The sequence below is a fragment of the Takifugu rubripes genome, chromosome 19, assembly GCF_901000725.2.
Source record: "Takifugu rubripes chromosome 19, fTakRub1.2, whole genome shotgun sequence".
In the NCBI taxonomy this organism is placed as follows: Eukaryota; Metazoa; Chordata; class Actinopteri; order Tetraodontiformes; family Tetraodontidae; genus Takifugu; species Takifugu rubripes.
In genome coordinates, this window is record NC_042303.1 from 7,873,588 (window position 1) to 7,890,619 (window position 17,032).

The 17,032-nt window shown below is 46.1% G+C and overlaps 4 protein-coding genes across 4 annotated transcripts; all 4 read right to left on the reverse strand.

Moving 5' to 3' along the window:
- Positions 1-1,724: 1,724 nt before the first annotated feature.
- Positions 1,725-5,527, reverse strand: LOC101067125 (MAP kinase-activated protein kinase 2-like). The gene is made up of 10 exons (XM_003973195.3): positions 4,625-5,527; positions 4,112-4,251; positions 3,553-3,617; positions 3,386-3,465; positions 3,162-3,288; positions 2,907-2,982; positions 2,691-2,815; positions 2,344-2,429; positions 2,180-2,260; positions 1,725-2,081 (listed from the first exon to the last, which is right to left on the reverse strand). Exons 1-10 carry the CDS (start codon positions 4,847-4,849, stop codon positions 1,872-1,874), a joined length of 1,215 nt encoding a protein of 404 aa, XP_003973244.1. The 5' UTR covers positions 4,850-5,527; the 3' UTR covers positions 1,725-1,871.
- A 155-nt stretch (positions 5,528-5,682) lies between these two features.
- uroc1 (urocanate hydratase 1) lies at positions 5,683-10,205 on the reverse strand. The gene is made up of 19 exons (XM_003973170.3): positions 9,937-10,205; positions 9,394-9,524; positions 9,182-9,275; positions 9,049-9,108; positions 8,842-8,970; positions 8,707-8,768; positions 8,569-8,635; positions 8,116-8,259; positions 7,929-8,017; positions 7,756-7,818; positions 7,348-7,527; positions 7,174-7,271; positions 7,022-7,094; positions 6,730-6,919; positions 6,512-6,610; positions 6,342-6,441; positions 6,178-6,259; positions 5,998-6,097; positions 5,683-5,923 (listed from the first exon to the last, which is right to left on the reverse strand). Exons 1-19 carry the CDS (start codon positions 10,060-10,062, stop codon positions 5,783-5,785), a joined length of 2,028 nt encoding a protein of 675 aa, XP_003973219.2. The 5' UTR covers positions 10,063-10,205; the 3' UTR covers positions 5,683-5,782.
- A 266-nt stretch (positions 10,206-10,471) lies between these two features.
- chchd4b (coiled-coil-helix-coiled-coil-helix domain containing 4b) lies at positions 10,472-12,278 on the reverse strand. Its single transcript, XM_003973194.3, has 3 exons — positions 12,061-12,278; positions 11,557-11,655; positions 10,472-11,478 (listed from the first exon to the last, which is right to left on the reverse strand). The coding sequence occupies exons 1-3, from the start codon at positions 12,080-12,082 to the stop codon at positions 11,180-11,182; spliced, it is 420 nt and encodes a 139-aa protein (XP_003973243.1). The 5' UTR covers positions 12,083-12,278; the 3' UTR covers positions 10,472-11,179.
- A 346-nt stretch (positions 12,279-12,624) lies between these two features.
- sec61a1a (SEC61 translocon subunit alpha 1a) lies at positions 12,625-16,894 on the reverse strand. The gene is made up of 12 exons (XM_003973169.3): positions 16,708-16,894; positions 15,996-16,063; positions 15,830-15,895; positions 15,233-15,311; positions 15,028-15,159; positions 14,845-14,954; positions 14,613-14,766; positions 14,367-14,527; positions 14,089-14,286; positions 13,789-13,980; positions 13,625-13,701; positions 12,625-13,540 (listed from the first exon to the last, which is right to left on the reverse strand). The coding sequence occupies exons 1-12, from the start codon at positions 16,712-16,714 to the stop codon at positions 13,354-13,356; spliced, it is 1,431 nt and encodes a 476-aa protein (XP_003973218.1). The 5' UTR covers positions 16,715-16,894; the 3' UTR covers positions 12,625-13,353.
- Between the last annotated feature and the right edge of the window lie 138 nt (positions 16,895-17,032).

Genomic DNA, 17,032 nt, shown 5'->3' on the forward strand with positions numbered 1-17,032 from the left:
CTTTAGTTTAGAGGATTACTGTCATGAAGTAACGCGTGTTTCAAGTCTTCTCTGAAACTAAGAGTGATAGTGTTTGTGTATTGTAATGTATTTATATCCATGTTCTACCTTGAGTGGTTGACAGGAACCTGAACGCCTCAGCCTGTGGGATCTCTGCCCACCAACAGCTTCATCAGCCCTTCCTTTAATCATAAGTTCATTTATATCAATAGGCAGAGACATTTACAGTAGATTTAGCAGAGGAAAGATGTCTGGAAAGCCGAGCGCAGCTTCGTTTTGGGCTTGCAGTGCATTTATACGATGGTCTGAAGTTACTAACTCACCCTGAACGGTGAAGGCCAAAAGATTTTAAAAAAAATAAATAAATATGATGAAAAACTATACAAATGTGCTCAAGTATATTTGTTTGGTTTCTCTCCAGGCTTCATGGTTCTGAAAACAATGTACACTCAACAACACCAGCAGCTCAGTGTGTTGTCAGTAAACACTGGAAATCGTGTGGTAGCCATTGGTCACAGATCACAGTAGTATTTACTGTTGATCACTGGCCATCAACTACAACTATTGTACACTCATGTTGGGTAGTGGTGCTGCTATCAGTAATGGAGCAAACAGGCAATAATATTGGCAATACAACACCATTCAAATATCCTGATTTTTTTTTACCTTGTCTCAAAATAAACTGACTGGTTCTTTGTTTATATCTGCATGTAATCATTACATTTGATTCTAATTCACATGATTAAAGTGCTGATGAGTTGCCAAATGGGTTGAAGTGGTTTGGTTGTTGGTTTTATTTTCCTTTAAAAAGAAATCCTGCAAAGTAAAAGTTCCTTTCATGTAGAGAGAAAAAAACCCAAAACACCACCACCTGTTGCTAAACATCCTTGGAAACATCCTTGGAAGCTAGAGGCCTTTTACTTTCACTTTACAACTGTGTTAATTTATTCTGGGAAATGCAGGGAGTAAAGAAAAGTTAAATCCATCAAGATTAGTCACATTATTGGTATGAAAGGAACTAGCCAAAGAGAGGAAATGCTGCACACTGTTCTGTGTTCTTTAGCAAGCTAAAAGATCAGGTCACACAAGAACAATGTGGGCATCTACTGTATAATCAGTTCTGTGGCTCAGACATGGGAACTAGAAACACTCACTTTCATCCTAATGAGAACACAGTCAACTGCACTCTCTGGTGATCTGCAGTGACCATCAGCTGAAAATTACACAAATTAAACACTCAGCACTAACAAATATTCACCCAATACATTATTTTTTTTTTTAGAATATTCTGATCATAAGACATTAGATAATAGAGCTTTTTTAAAGGCACAAATGGTCGCTGCGCTGTGAGACTAACTATTCTTCAGTTGAGTTTAATCTTTTACGGTCTGACAGACAAAAACAATCACTACACGTCGCATATGGACTGTGACTTTCACAGTATCATTGCATCTTCAGGTTTATAGTAAAACCAGTGATGTCATGTGGAGTCATGGGATTAAAATTTGTCTTACTAAATAATGTGTTGATGATGCACTGTAATTATAATCAGTATTCATGATTTTAAAGAGCTTAAGAATGACAGCAGCTAAAACACCACTTAAAAGGCATAGTCAGACGCACGTTATTGTAATTATTATTCTACCATTACCCTGTTTTAAGTTTATTGTTTAAATTTTATGGTGTACTAAAGTGTTTTATGAATGTAAAATACTGACCGAGCTGATAAGAAAAAAACGTTTTTTTATTTCATGTTAGAGACCTAACAATAAAAAATACAAACTTTTCTTGCTTGCAATACAAAGATGGTTAAAAAAGTGAGTAGGATCAGAAGTAACAAATACTACTGGCTGGCTTTGACTGGTTCAGTGTCAGACGAACATCTTCTCTTGCTCTGCAGCAAACGTCACTTCCCTGTGCTTCACTTCTTCCTCTGCTCCATCACCTCCTGAGTCCGCTCCTCCCGCTCCGGGTCTCTGCCGTCTCTTGTTGAGCAGAGGGTTATTGGACATGTCCAGGTCCTTGATCTTCACCTGGTCATAGTCCACACGCATGGTGGCCAGAGCACTGGTCATCTCCTCCTAGGAAGACAGGGGGATTGTTAAGGTCGTAAATCTGCCGCTTTACTGACACCTTGTGGCCACTTTCGGAACATAAAATGGGCTGAACACCGACCCACCTTCACGTCGTCCCACAGCTCCTTGTCCTCTGTCAAGACACGAGAGGTGTGGAGGGGTGTGGGAGGGACCACCATGTACTGCTGCAGTGTAGAAGACTCAGAACCATCAGCGGTGTGGACCATGACATGAAGAATGAAAGGAGGTTGACGCCAAGCGAACTTACACTGATCCAGGGATGGTTCATAAACTGGGCTATGGTCATCCTCTCACTGGGGTCTGTTTTCAGTAACTGCACAATGAGCTGCTTGGCTACAAGATATTTATTAAAAAAAACAACAACAAAACTATCAGTTATCACTGCAATTTGTGCAGCAACAAAAGATGGTAGCAAGAACAAAGACAAAGAAACCATAAACGGATGCAGATCAAAACCAAGACAGTCACCCCTAATAATTATTAAGGTTTGTCTATGTGTAAAACCTTGCCAGAAAGAGGCCTAAATGCTCCATCTTTTGTTTCCGCCATGCAACATTCGGTGAATTGGCTCTGCGGCATATTTCAGAATCTCACCTTCTTGAGAAACATCAGCCCACTCAGGATTGGGGAACTCATACTGGCCCATCCGGATCCTCTGCTTCATGCCTGGGGAGATGGCCTGACCCGTGTTTGAGTAGAACGGCGGAAACCCGCACAAGCTGCGAAGAGAAGAGAAAGGATCGTCAACATAGATGGTAACCGTAACGTACCGTTAAGGATAATTCACATACAGATGGATGCGATACTCACAGAATATACATGATTACACCCAGAGACCACATGTCACATGACTTATCATACTTCTCTGGCCCAAGAACCTCTGGGGCTGAATGAACAAGGCGATACAGAAGAATGGAGAATGAGACACACGCCTGAGTAAAAACAGGACGAGATGCTGACAGAGACGGCGAGGGTGGATAGGACGCCGGCAAACTGTAGCGGGACATTTTCCAGCACGGGCTCAAATACACAGTTTTTGCTGTAGCATCAGTGTGGCGAGCTCACCGACGTAATACGGAGTGTAACAGGGTGTTTGGAGGGAGTTGAGCAGCGTTGTCTCCTTAGCGAAGCCGAAGTCGGTCAGCTTCAGCGTGGCATTGCTCTCCTTGGTGGTGTACAGCAGGTTTTCAGGCTGCCAAGGCCAATGTGACGACACATTTTACAAACAAATAAACACACAGACAAAACAACTCAGATGGAACTTCTCTGACAGACTGGTGCAGCGGTACCTTGACATCCCTGTGAGCGATGTCCATGCGGTGGAGGTATTCTATCGCCGTACCGATGTCGTGCATTATCTCTGACGCTTCTGAACAGACGACCGAGACACAGGTGAAACACACAGGAGGTAAGATACACAAGCACGATGAAATGGGTTGGTTTGAGGAGAAGGCACCTCTTTCTGTGAAGGCCTGGTCGCCCCTGGCCTGAATGCGGGTGAAGAGCTCCCCACCCTCCATGCTGAAGATGAACACAGAGATCAAAAGTGGGACAGTGGCAAATGAGCCTCCATTTTCCACTGCGATCAGTCTGACAATGCCGTCATTGTGCCCCCTAATTCACTGTTCCTGGGCAGTCTTGTGAATTACGGAGGGCTGGGATGAGTTACTTCATAAGAATCCAGTAAAGGAACACAGCTGACGCATTTGTGACTGCCTTATATAGATAAATGAGCAGTTCAACCAGAAGAAAAATGACACCAGTCACCCTCTATTCCCATGAGATTTAAGTCAGATTGGAATTTTTCAGTTTCACAGAAAAAATAAACAGCACATTTGTACCTCAGGAAATTGACTCAGGAAACATCTGCAGAAAGACATTTTATGAGATAAAAACATGTAATATTAAAATTGTCTTAAAAACAGGAAGATTTTTTTAAAAGTAGCCACCAAGCTGCGATCCAAAAGGTGTTTGTAGAAAATCAAACCTGTATGCTTTAGCAAAGACTAACTCACCACTCCATTATGATGAGTAGACACTTTTTCCCCTGGTGCATGTTCTCGTACAGGCTGAGTATCTGGACGATGTGTGGACCTCCAGAGACTCGCCAGTGCAGCTCAACCTCCCGTCTGGCTTTGGGAGTGTCGTAGAGGATCTGCTCCAACAGAACACACCAGGGAAAAGCCTCAGTGTCTCTCTGTTGACAGCAAATGCATCACCTCTATGCATGCACGCTGCAGAAGTGACGTCAGCTTTATTTACCGCTACAAGTTAGGCAAATCACGTGACGACAGTTTCACAGCAGATCACATCAAACATCACTGACGTTTCATCTGAACGTACACCAACTGCTATTGTTATTTGTATGTTATTTTTAATGCATCAAAGTCTTCCAAGGAGGAGGGGGGGAAAATCACAACTGGAGTGATGTCTGATCCAGACGAGACTTGAATAATTGATAGACGCCCCCAGTCGGCAGACATTAGGCTGCAGACAGAAACATACAGATGCACGCCGCTGTCACGCACCTTAAGGGCGCATTTCTGTCCCGTCTCTTTGCGGTAACACTCGAGCACCTTCCCGGTGATCCCCAGGCCGAGAACCTGCGACGTGATCTTGTAGTCGTCCGTCACCGCGTTTCTCCTGAACTCCAGCTGACAGCAGGCAGGTGTGAGGAGGTCAGCGAGGCCGCTGCACAAACTCTGGTGCGCACCGGCTGGATTCGCGGGCTGCTCCTCCTGGTTCTGGTGCATTTCGATTTTCGCAAATTCCTACTATGGCTCAGAGAAAATCGGTGTGTTCCGGAAGCGGCGCTATCCTAGTTGGCCGTTTCACATGAATTCCGTAATACCCAGCAGAACATCTCGACGGGAATACAACCAAATAGGGCGGCGGTCAAAGGAAACCCGTTATAGGTTAATATGGACAAGCTAAATCTCCCAAGAGAGTCCAGGCGGACTGTATATGGATTCACAGGGACGATGGAAGAGGACAAATGACACAAAGAAGAGAAAATGTTGAGTAGAAGACCCGGCGCCCCTCTCCGGTCCTCACCGCGGTCTTCTGCCGCTTCCTACGGGCTGCGCAGACCTCTCCAATTCCCTTACGTCAGCGTGAAGCGGCTCAAATTCGGGTTCTTAAAGGAACCACCCCGCGTAAAGACGCACGGCCGGAAAGGAACGAGACACACATGAAACAGCAACAAGACACAGACAGAAACAAATGAATAGGTGATTCGACAGAATAGATGATCCTAAAACTGGCACACAAACAATACAGCCACTATATGGGATCAAAAACGACCTGTTATGTGACAGCGGCATCCCTTAATCGGATGTTTATAATATTTATATTAGTAATTATAATTTGTGTCCACAATATAAGATATATATTCAGCATTACTTCACAATTATGAATACACATACTGTTGACATCTGCTTACGAAAAAAAAACACATTTCTAACTTTTGAATTGAACTTTCATGCTAACCGTTTACACTTATTTTGGACCCGATTTGCGGTATTTAACTGATAATTTCACAAGATTGGGCGCAAACATTCTTCTGTCAATTCAGTTCCAGTCTTGATAGTTTTGCAAATCAAATGATTTATTTCAAACTTTAAACAACTGCTGCTTGGTACCTATAAAATTCTATTGCTGGAGGTCAGATTAGCTCCCTGGTTTTGTTAGCCTTGCAGGGCACGGTCCAGCACGCGCTCATCCTGGACAGGAAAGGGCATGGTGACGCGCAGCTGCCTGTTCTCCTCCATGGTGCGCTGGATGGTCTCATAAGCGTTGGAGTTTCCGGACCAGCAGCGACGAGCCACCTGCAATAGCCAGAATCACGTCACACAACTCTGATATTCAAGGTCACGGGTTCATTCCCTGTTCGCACTCTTACCCCGTTGGAGACGTCCCACTTTAGCATCAGACTGGCACGTTGTGCTGCTTCATCGGAACCGTCCAACAGCAAACCAAACCCTCCATTGATTACCTCACCCCTGCAGGGGGAAACCAGGAGTAAAGAGGCAGCAAAGACTGACAAATGAACACGAGTTCTTGCAGGACTGATGGAGCTCACCAGCCAACACCGCCACCGTTGTGCAGGGCAACCCATGTGGCGCCCCTGAAGGCATCACCGACAAAATTATGGACTGCCATGTCTGCGGGAAGGCGACAGAGAAAGGGACACTTGGAAACAAACATCCTGAAGCTCAAATTTCAACCTCAGAGTTGCTAACACACCTGCACAGAAGGCGGATCCATCATACACATTAGAGGTTTCTCTGAAGGGACTGTCAGTGCCGCTGACATCATGGTGGTCTCTGCTAATAACCACAGGAGCCTAGGCAACAGAGGGAGCATGACACGCTGCAGGAACGCCCATTCCGTACAGGAGTTAGCGTTTCTCTTACCGAAACTCTTCCATTCGCAACAGCTCGGTTGATAGCCAAAGCGATGGAGACTCTTCCTTTCTGGTCGGAATAGAGGATCCTGGCTTGTGATCCGACAACCTAAATGAGGAAGATGAAGCCGTTCAGCCTCTTCCAGCTGTGCTCCTTTGTCAGGCTTCTGATGAATGTTGAGACGTGTGACTGTTGCGATTACATTTGCCCCTGTGTTAAAAACAAACCATCTTGTGTTTTCCGGCCTCCCTGATCCAGCGGATGTTGTCATCGTACTGCTGTCTGATGTGATCAGTCACGTGGGCGCTGATTTCCTGGAGGACGCTGGTGGCGATGTTGTCCGTTTCAGCCAGATCTTTGGGGTCGCTGGATGTGCACACCCAGCGGAAAGGGCCAAAGCCCATGGAGAAAATGTCGCTGCGGAGAAAGCAGGTGTAAAAGGTCTTTTTTCCAAGATGTTTTCCACAAGTATAATAAAGAAACAGCACTGGCTCATAAATAATTAGGAACAGTGTTCACCCCATAATGTGCTGAACGTATGAAGGGTAGCGGAATTCCGTAGCTCCTCCTCCAACCTTTTCCACCTCTGCTCCTATTAAAACAGTAATAGGCCACTTTAAAGGTTTGACATGGACTCTACGTGAAAGATTGTTGAGTCTTCACCTACTGACCAGCTCTCTGGGCCTCCAGCAGAAAGGCGTTGCCATAGTCCCAGAAGAACATACCAGCATCAGAGAGCTTATTAATGGCCCTGACATGTCTTTTCAGGCTGCAACAGAAGGTGAATTGTGTTAAATCTGATTAACAGAGCCATGTTATTACAGAGAATATGCTGAAAGAGTCACCTCTCTTGCACCACAGATTTGAAATGGTGAGGATCGGTCGCCATGACCTGGTTTGCCTGACGGAAGCTGAGTTGAACCGGGTAATAACCTCCGTTAAATGGGTTGTGTAGGGAGGTCTGGTCTGAGCCTAAATCCACCAGCAGCTCCCCTGTCCTCTCATACTCCAGCAGCAGCCTCTCCCTGTTCACACAGTTCCAGGAGAAGGACAGTTTAACAGAGTACAAAACAATAGTTGCAGGTTGCCTGTGAGGTTGACTGAAGACTCTTAATAGCCCCTGGGTGTGTGGGTGTGTGTGTGTGTGTGTGTCCTGCGGGAGAAAGCCTCCCTCTTTGTTGTCTGCTAGGATGGTCTCCAGCCCTGCCTGTGTGGGACATTACAGAAACAGAGAGGTTTCAGACCTCACTCACCACAAGTCGACGATATTGCCATGATAACCCAGGCTGAGGGGGGTCTTGGAGCTCTTGGCTTCTCTGAAAGACCCAAAAAGATCAATATCGGTTTCCTTTTTTTTAAAAAAAGAGTGTGCTATAGAGAGGCTAATGCAGGGGTAATGGTAAGTGTGTATTAGCAGTGATGCTACCTGATGCGTGCGATGCAGTGCTCTATGTTGCTGGTGACCTCCATCACCCAGCCCTGCTCGTGTCTCTTTCTGAGAGGACCCTCGTCAACCTGCGGAGAAACTCGCACATTCAAACGCTGCGGAAGTTCCTCCATTCCTGCTTACTCAGCAGTGAGCGCTAGCAGACAGTGACTGGTAGTCGACCGACCTCTGCAATTACGCCAATACAGCCAGCGATGACGGCAGCTTTAGCTTGAGCCCCGCTCATTCCACCCAGGCCAGAGGTCACAAAGACGCGGCCGGCCAAGTCCCCAGAGCCCAGGTACCTCCGTCCAGCGTTTAGCACTGTCAGCTACACAGAACCGGGATTTTATGACAGTGTGTTGAACAACCTTCCTCTTTCAGCTGAGTTTTACAATTGTTGAACATATAAATAGTTGATTTTTCCATCCAGGCAACTGTTCTTAATCAAACGGCATCTAAACATTACAAAACAACATAACAAGGCAGGGAACAACTCCAAGTTCCAGATGTTTTATATCCAACCTAAAATGATTTAATGGTGTTTAATAACACTCAGATTCCTGTCTGATGGAGCACAGGAAGACTGTTTAAAACACCAACATCTGCTTCTTTTCTTTTCTTGAAAGTATTTCCGTACCATCGTGCCATGAACGATCCCCTGAGGTCCAATGTAGCAATAGCTGCCCGCTGTCATTTGACCGTACCTGACAGAAAAAGCAGCGCAGATTATCAAAGCATCTCTGTCTGCGTGTGGTTCTGTAGCACTTTCACTCACATGGAGACTCCGAGGGCAAACATCTTCTCATACTGAGTTCTGGAGGAGTAATTAGGGATGACCTGAGGGAAGCAGAGGGGAAAGGTGTTTCATGGGCTACGGGGACGCAGGTGGACGAAGCACGCCGTCTGTTACCATGCCATTGGTGATGATGGCGCGAGGTGAGGACGGCAGACTGGGGAACAGGCCCATGGGATGGCCACTGTACATGACCAGCGTCTGTTCTTCGCTCATCTCGCTCAGGTAGTGCATCACCAGCCGGAACTGCACCGACACACTCACTCATTTATTCTGAATTTAGACACGTCTGCGCAGACGCCGTTGGTGAACGCGAGAGAATACCTGCGCCCAGTTACTGAACACCTGGCCGTTGCCTCCGTAGGTGACCAGCTCCTGGGGGAACTGGAGGGAAAACACGCGTCAGATGTTGCACAGAAACACCCTCTCGGGGCGCTAAAACTGGCTCGAGGCTCACCTGAGCGACTGCTGGGTCCAAGTTGTTCATGATCATCAACATGATGGAGGCAGCCTGACGCGTACGGCATGGATATTGATCGATGGGGTAAGCCCTGGTGGGGGGCAGGGGGCTGGTTAGTGTCTCACCTCGCTGGCAACAAGGAATTTAATTGCTCAGTGTGGTCCGAATTTTTGCCACCGCAGCGACATGTTTGACACGGTTTGCCTCACCTCATGGGTAGAGTGGGGCAGAAGCGGTACATGTAGATGTGCCCGTACTGCCGCAGCTCTTGAGCAAACTCAGGCGCAAGTGTTGCATGATGGGAAGGGGAGAAATAGCGCAACGCATTTCTCAAAGCCAACTATAGTGGAAAAAGACACGAGTCGGGGAAAACAACCACCCATATCATTTATAGAAAACATTTTTGACCAGTGTAGGTGCCAGCAACAGTTCTGGTGACACGTTTGGTACCGACTGCTGCAGCGAGCCTTTGCTCCGAGTTTGCTAATCAGTAAAAGACCTTTAGGCAATGAGCACTTTTTTCTGTTGGAATACTGTGGTGATGCAATAACTGGTAGCCTGGCTTAATATTTGTTCTACCGCTAAGTTAAAATAAAACCAAACTGTGCTCTTATCACTTCCTACAATGCACGTTTTACAGTGTTCAGTCTTTATATGACCAAATCATATATCATCAAATCATATGACCACTTTCAGGAAGCCACATCTCAAAAATGTGCTTTGTAACTTAACCTATATGAATTTTCACTTACCCGCTCTTCCTCTGGTGTCAGGTTGGGGGATCGCACGGGTGCGTGCGGGACACTTGGATCTCTTCCCCGATTCGGTGGTAAAGGGTCCAGCAGTAAACCGCTGCATACGTCCTTCAGAGAAGACATTCTGATTGCACTCTTGGGTCTTTGGCCTTCGCTGGAGTCAGAGGGTAGCTGATCCACCGCGTCAGGTCAAGTCACCCCGCCTTTAAAACCCACCAATGGTGAAGCGCAGATGGATGATGTGCTTGGTATTTATTGATTTCCTGAGTGTTTGAAGAGGCGCATGCAGCAGAGGACAAACATTGCCACAGATCAGCGACCCCAGGCAAGTTGACAGTATTCAACGACGTAACAACAAAATCGATCAGTCTTCATAATTGATGCCATTTTCCCCCAAGAGTCAGAATTTGTTTAGTTTAACAGTAAGTGGGGAAATCTAAAACCCCTGAAAAGATTTTTTTACTTTTTTTACTGCCCCCTACTTGACATTTGAAAAAGTAAAAAACACAAGAAGGTTAGGAAAGGCTCGCAGTTGTGTAACCCACAGAACTTTTGCCAGAAGACAGGCAAAAGTAATTGTTCATTGATAATCACAAAAGGCACTTGGAGGAACAGAAAATACATCTCAGTTAAAAGTTTCAGACCTGTTAAATGACCAGAAAAACCTGTGAGAAAGTGTTTTAGCTTCAGGTGAAAGAAGCTCCCCAGAGTCTTCACACCATTAACAATAGAAACTATCACAGGAGTATTAAATATATCTGAGGACACTAGCAGAAGACAAAAAGTCAACCTTTGACCTCAACAAAGTGGATTCACGAAGAAAATCAGCCTAAATCTGCACTAGTCTTCTTAAAAAGTTTTTTCAGATTAATCGGGAGCAATAATTTCAAAATTTTACATTATAAAACAGTTGAGAATCTGAAAAATAGACATGTAAACAATTAGTGTTCGATAAATATAAACAAGGTGAATTCAGGAATAAACCTGACTTTCATTAATTTAGTTTATGTGATCAATTATGATAGCGAGGAATCAAATAAATAAAAATACCACAGTGAAATGGTGAGAAAACATACCAGCCAAACCATAGACCAAACCAAATGAAGAGTCAATAAACAGTCTGGACTGAATGCGCTGATCTTTGGGTACCAGAGGGTAAAAAGAAGCAGGACAAGACATTTTCCTAATTACCAAACAGCACTGTTACACTGAAACGGTGTTGTGGCTGGTACAGGTGGGCCTATTCCTGCGACTCCTCATTGGAAATGGCATGTGTTGCGTTAGAGTCTGGTGAATTCTGCTCCGCTTCCGATGATTGTACTTGTGTCGCCGCCTCGTCTTGAGGATAAAGCTCAGGGTAAAGTTGCATACACTCCTGCATGGCCATGAACTGTTCCATACAATCAGAGCCCTTTACCTCCTCTTTACTGTAGTGAAAACAAGAGAAGGCTTCTTTAAATTCAGTCCCACAGGGACCGCTGGCCATCCCACCCAGACACGGGCAATTCCAGTTGATCTCCCCATTGGGAAGAATCAATCCTATAAACAGGAGGACTAGTTAAAGTTTCAGAAGCAAAAAAATTCTTTCAAGTGTAGTGAGAAGTCAGTGTTCCACACCTCGCTCCTCGTACGGGTCGTCCAGATCTTCCTCCATGAGCTCAGCACTGCTGGGCGTCTCATGATCTTCTTTGGTCACAAAGATAATCTGGTCTTTACCTGATGTGTAAAATATGCCGGAACCACTTAAGCCAACAGTGACACAGTGGAATTTAACTCGAACCAAAACAGGATTTTGTGCATTCATCTCTTTTCTACAGACTCCTCTTTATCTCTGTTTCACTTGTCACCACCTCTTATTTCTTCAGTGCTAAAAAGAGGCAAAGAGGCCGATGAAGAGTCAAGGTGACTTTGGCTTACAGTATTTTGTAAAACAGTTGTGTCATTGAATAGTAATGTTGTAGTCAACACACGGCTATTCTCTGACCCCTAACACATTCTAACGGGCATTAAGGGGCAACAACAATTTTGTCACAAAGACTCTCGATTAATGTTAAGTTGTTCGGACATGAATCAACTACTATCAACATTTAATCAGCATTCCAGATGAGGTAGCACTGTTACCTTCTTGTCTGACAGAACTCATTTCTGCACGCCAGAAGATTAAATCCTCCCTCTGCACCAGTAAGGAAAAACAAACAACTCTTTCTGGCACAAGAATCACAAAAATTCGGAAGGTTTGTGTCCAGTAGCATCAGCCATCAGCTCTATATCTAAATCAATGATTAGCATGTTTCACAACTAGCGTTCTTCTTCTACGCTTTAATATTCCGTATGAACCACGTTCACTGACGCGGTGCTGCCCCCTACAGTCAGGAAATATTAAAGAGCTACTTGCCTTTACGAAAAGGATTTCCAAAGAACAAAGGTGTTAAACTGTATTGTGATAATTTAACCTTTTGGTTTATAATTGATATTTCTGGTTACCGGTACTTCTAAAATTGTTAAAAATTCACAGCAACAGTGACACCAAATACCAGATGACCTGCTATAAAAGGCCAATGCTCCAGAGTAAATTGTTACATATAACTACATTGTAAAAATTTAAGCATTTGTTTGAAATATAAAATTTCGTTTGACCCGCGAGTGATCCTGAAGAGTCTAAATATTAAAGTTCACATTCAGCCCTTTACCAGAAAAAAAGGTTTTATTGAGAATGTTTTTTGTATAAGTTTGTTCTGAAATACATTTATTTTTTACATATTCAAAAGACATATCTTACACTTTAATCAATGAATGGCCTATATACAGAATTCATCATTCATGGAAGGAAAAAAAAACATGTTTTTACTTAAAGTTGACAAAAAAAAACAAAATAGTGTGATGTGAGTTAATACTGCCGTTTCCTGGGAGTGCCAAGTGAAACAGCAAGGACCCTCGCAACTATATTCATCCACAGCCTGTTCGGGAAAAATAGGATGGATCTGATTGAACAGGTGTACCCAATACGAGCTCCATGCCTTCCTGGGTCCGAAGGAAAATACACCACAGTACTTAACTCTGACGGTTGAGATTGACAGAAAAAAAAGCCAAAAAACAAGAACAAGAAAGGTAAGACGCCGCCAGGCAGGTGGTGTTTCAAATCTGCACAAGGCGGGCAGCAGAGCTCTCGGTGAGGCGTTCGCCTGCATGCCGAAGTGCTGTCAGTCTGAAAAAAAAAGGACCAAACTCTGTGTCACTCTGGGAGATCTGTGGGGGGGGGGTTAGAAGCTGTGATAGGCCCATTTCAGATGATTCCTGAAGACCTCTCCAACGCTCTGACAGCAGAGAGGCGATGACGCAGGCGCCTCGCCCAGATATAAAATGAAGTTGGCGTCTTAATAAAAGCAGACTGCAGGTGGGAGGATGTCGGCCGACCTAGAAGAGCAGGGCGCCCATGCTGCCCACTTCGCTTTGTTCTTTCACAAAGATTTCAAAATACTGGTAGATGATAGTGACGGCCAGCAGGATTCCGGTGCCGGAGCCGATGGCGCCGAGGAAGTCGGCCATTACCGACAACCCTCCGATGCACAGGCCGCCGAAGGCAGCGGCGGTGGGGATATACCTGAAACCCGGAACAGGCAGATTGGAATTAGCGTCCAAAGAAAGCGCCACAACAGCCGGGGATATAAAGAAAGACTAAATGTACCTGTTTAACTCGTGGACCATGGAGGTCTCTCTGTGTCCCCTCATCACCATCTGCTGCTCCTTCAGCTGTTTCGCCACCTGAAATACGGGGAGCCACAAGGGTCTGAGACCAGCGCTCTTAAATTAGCTTCGGCCGCCGCCTTCTACGAAGAGGCTGAAACTCACGTCCTTGGCGGAGGAGCCGGACACCTCGATCCAGGTTTTGGAGAAGAAGGCACACGATCCCAGCATGAAGATGATGTAAATGAAGGCATGGACCGGATCGTCCAGGACAGAGCCAAACGACTCAGGCGGAGAGAGATAGTAGCAGAGTCCACCTACAGGGTAGGCGCGGGCTGGACCGCCTGATGACGTGTCCTTTGTTAAAAAGAGTGGACGGTTTCAGACATCAGAACTTGAGGCTGATCAAAGAACTCAACTGGGGCTTTCCATCCCTTCATGAGAAAAGCCAGTGAAGGTACTTACAGACCAGGTGCCGAGCAGATTAACCAAGAAATTGCCGCTGAACCTGGTGGAGAGCATCTGGGAGATGACGTACAGGTTGGAGACCAAAGCGGACTGCAGGATGATGGGGATGTTGGAGGTGTAGAACAGCTTGATGGGGTAGGTGTTCTGCTGCCCGCGGTAACGAGCAGACTTGATGGGCAGATCCACCCTGAAGCCCTGCGATTCAGACACGTGTGTTCATCAGACCTGGACTCCATGAACGACCCGCTGCGCTCTAGGAAAGTCCAACCCCTCACCTGAAAGTATATGACGACGGCAAAGACGAACACCGTGGCGATCAGGTTCATGAGGTTGGGCAGGTTCTGCCTGTAGAAGGCTTCCCTCAGAGCTCGCACTTTGTCCGACCGAGTGGCCAGAAGATGGAAGAGAGCGATGATGGCTCCCTCAAATTCTGTGCCTGGGAGCGTAAAACACGGGAGGAATTAGCCACACCCCCGACAACCGCCGTGAGGTCATTTCCCGCGACGACGACGGCCCGTTACCTCTTCCGGTGTTGACGGTGGTGGGGCTGAAGGCCTTCCACACGATGGTCTCGCAGATGTTGGTGGCAATGAACAGAGAGATCCCCGAGCCGAGGCCGTAACCTTTCTGGAGCAGCTCGTCCAGCAGCAGGACGATCATGCCGGCAACAAACAGCTGCGGAAGAAGAACAGCGTCAGCTTCCTCGGAGGCAGCTCCTCTTCACAGACAGCCTGCTCTGGAGGAACGGCTCACCTGGATGATGATGAGCAGACAGATCCCTGCCCCCATCTCAGACGGGTCCCCGTACATGCCGGTCATCACGTACACGATGGCCTGGCCGATGGTGATGATCATCCCAAACACTGAAAGACATCGACAGGCGTTGAGCCGATCTGTGGCCGATGCCTTTTTTTAAACCGACGGGCGCCTGCTTACATTTCTGGGCTCCGTTGAAGAGCGCTCTGTCCTTCGGCGTGTCCCCGACCTCAATGATCTTGGCTCCGGCGAGCAGCTGCATGATCAGGCCTGAGGTGACGATAGGGGAGATGCCCAGTTCCATCAGGGTACCTGGAGGGAGACGGTTCGGTGAGGACAGCAGCGGGACAGAAGACAGGGGCTCCACCTTTGGTTCAGAACCAACCTCTGTTGGAAGCCAGAATGACCCTCATCCAGTAGAAAGGATCTGCCGAGTCCGAGGACATGATGCCAAAGAGAGGGATCTGGACGACAAACAGTCAGCACAGCGCCAGGTAAACACGCATCTCAGGTCATTTTATGCATTTCAACGTGCATTTTACCCCATTTTGATGTCATACTTCAGATATTCACCTCTGAATTTCATAAACTTTACCTTGTTCTTTATTTAATTTGTTTTTGAATGGGCTTGTGGTCAGTTATGCCATAAAAAAACCACATAACAGGATTTAGGAACATGTGCAAAAATAATGCTCTAATTTACTTTGACTGACTTAAAAAACAGGCTTTTATTGTGGCCTTAGAGGCAGGACGTGTTGGTTCCTGTCATCCGTCTCCTCCTAAACTAGTGTGTTCAACTTGGACGACAGTATTCCAATAAGGTCCCTCCTCGAAAAAAGCTGTCCATAACTACTTTACAGTAGAAATCTAAACAATGTTCGTTATTTATGCCTGAAATCTACAGCAGGAAGGAATACAGCTGTACTACCAGCACAGTTTTAATCCCATTACAACACATTAATGAATAAATCTGGACACTTACCTGACAACAGACCAGAAAGATAAAAAGGGTGATGGCTGTCCATAATACCTTTTCCCTGAACTGAATCTGTTGGATAATAACGTAAAGATTTTAATGGAAAAGCTTCACAATGATAGCGATTCTTTTTTAGCGTCACCTCCAAATGCATTAATAGGAGCCGACTCACCTTTCTTTCCGGCTTTTGGATCTCTGGTAGTACAGCACAGAACGGCTTTATGACCTCCAGGAATTTGACTGAAAACAAGCAGATTTTGTGGTAGTTTTGGTGAGTAAAATCGGAATAATAGTAGCCGGTCAGGGGAGGACGTGGCAATGGATTTGGGCGGACTCAAGACGCATCAGTCTACAATAAGAAGAGTTATGATTCATTTCTAATTTTCATTTTTAAAAGAAGCATCGGGAATTCTGAGTTTGCTGGCTATATTCCGACTCTACCACTACCAAGGTGCTGGTTTTAAGCGAGTGAAAGGTGGAGAAAAAGGCTGAAGACGACGCCGACTGTTAAGCGTCGTCATCACTACACTGACAGTGTCTTTGAATGAGTGGCTAACAAGTTAGCATGGAAGGTGTTTCCAGCCAAAGATCAGCCGCTGCGCCTCAAACACGCAACCTCAAGAAAGAAACACACGTTAACAAAACGCTGCACGACGACCTGCCTCCTCCACTGTGCAATTAATCGCCGCCAGATTTTTTTCCAGACGGCGTTAAACCAACTGCTCGACCGCTAGCTAGCTACACGAGCTAGCCGGTGGTCAATGCCAATGCTAACGCTGGGAGCTAATTAAGTTGTCAAACGCAGTGGAAACAGCGACTTTTGGTCTCCTTAAACGTGGCCTACGCAACAAATCTTTTAACAGTCGTGCCGGGATTGTACTCACTGCCCATGGTGTGCTAACTGTCCAGCGCGTCTTCACTGTTTAGCATCAAATCGGACTTGTCTCGGTCCCACCAGAGAGCCACGACCGGCGAGTGGAGGAGGAAGAGGAGGAGGAGGAGGAGGGGAAACTTTAGAGACACGTCACCACTCCGGAGGCCGAGAGCGGCGGCTTAAAGATGCAGCAACCGAGTTAGCAAGGCTAACCTTAGGGTAGTGGTTTTTGTTGCTTTTGGTGCCCCACCCACCCCTACGGCGGGTTAGCATGATGCGGATCATAAATGGAAACCGTGTTTTATCACACAAATGGATCAATCGGTGTGGCAGAC

Coding starts and splice junctions, on each gene's coding strand:
- LOC101067125 (XM_003973195.3), bottom strand. CDS start 4,849: ATGCACCAGAACCAGGAGGAGCAGCCCGCGAATCCAGCCGGTGCGCAC. Junction 4,252..4,624: donor GACAGAAATGCGCCCTTAAG/GTGCGTGACAGC, acceptor CTGTTGGAGCAG/ATCCTCTACGACACTCCCAA. Junction 2,261..2,343: donor TGAACCATCCCTGGATCAGT/GTAAGTTCGCTT, acceptor TCTACACTGCAG/CAGTACATGGTGGTCCCTCC.
- uroc1 (XM_003973170.3), bottom strand. CDS start 10,062: ATGTCTTCTCTGAAGGACGTATGCAGCGGTTTACTGCTGGACCCTTTA. Junction 9,525..9,936: donor TGACACCAGAGGAAGAGCGG/GTAAGTGAAAAT, acceptor TTTCCACTATAG/TTGGCTTTGAGAAATGCGTT. Junction 6,260..6,341: donor TGGATCCGCCTTCTGTGCAG/GTGTGTTAGCAA, acceptor GCCTTCCCGCAG/ACATGGCAGTCCATAATTTT.
- chchd4b (XM_003973194.3), bottom strand. CDS start 12,082: ATGAGTTCTGTCAGACAAGAAG. Junction 11,656..12,060: donor GAGTTCTGTCAGACAAGAAG/GTAACAGTGCTA, acceptor TTTACACATCAG/GTAAAGACCAGATTATCTTT. Junction 11,479..11,556: donor CGACCCGTACGAGGAGCGAG/GTGTGGAACACT, acceptor TCCTGTTTATAG/GATTGATTCTTCCCAATGGG.
- sec61a1a (XM_003973169.3), bottom strand. Junction 15,896..15,995: donor TCCAAAAGCCGGAAAGAAAG/GTGAGTCGGCTC, acceptor ATTATCCAACAG/ATTCAGTTCAGGGAAAAGGT. Junction 13,541..13,624: donor ATGGTCCACGAGTTAAACAG/GTACATTTAGTC, acceptor TCCGGGTTTCAG/GTATATCCCCACCGCCGCTG.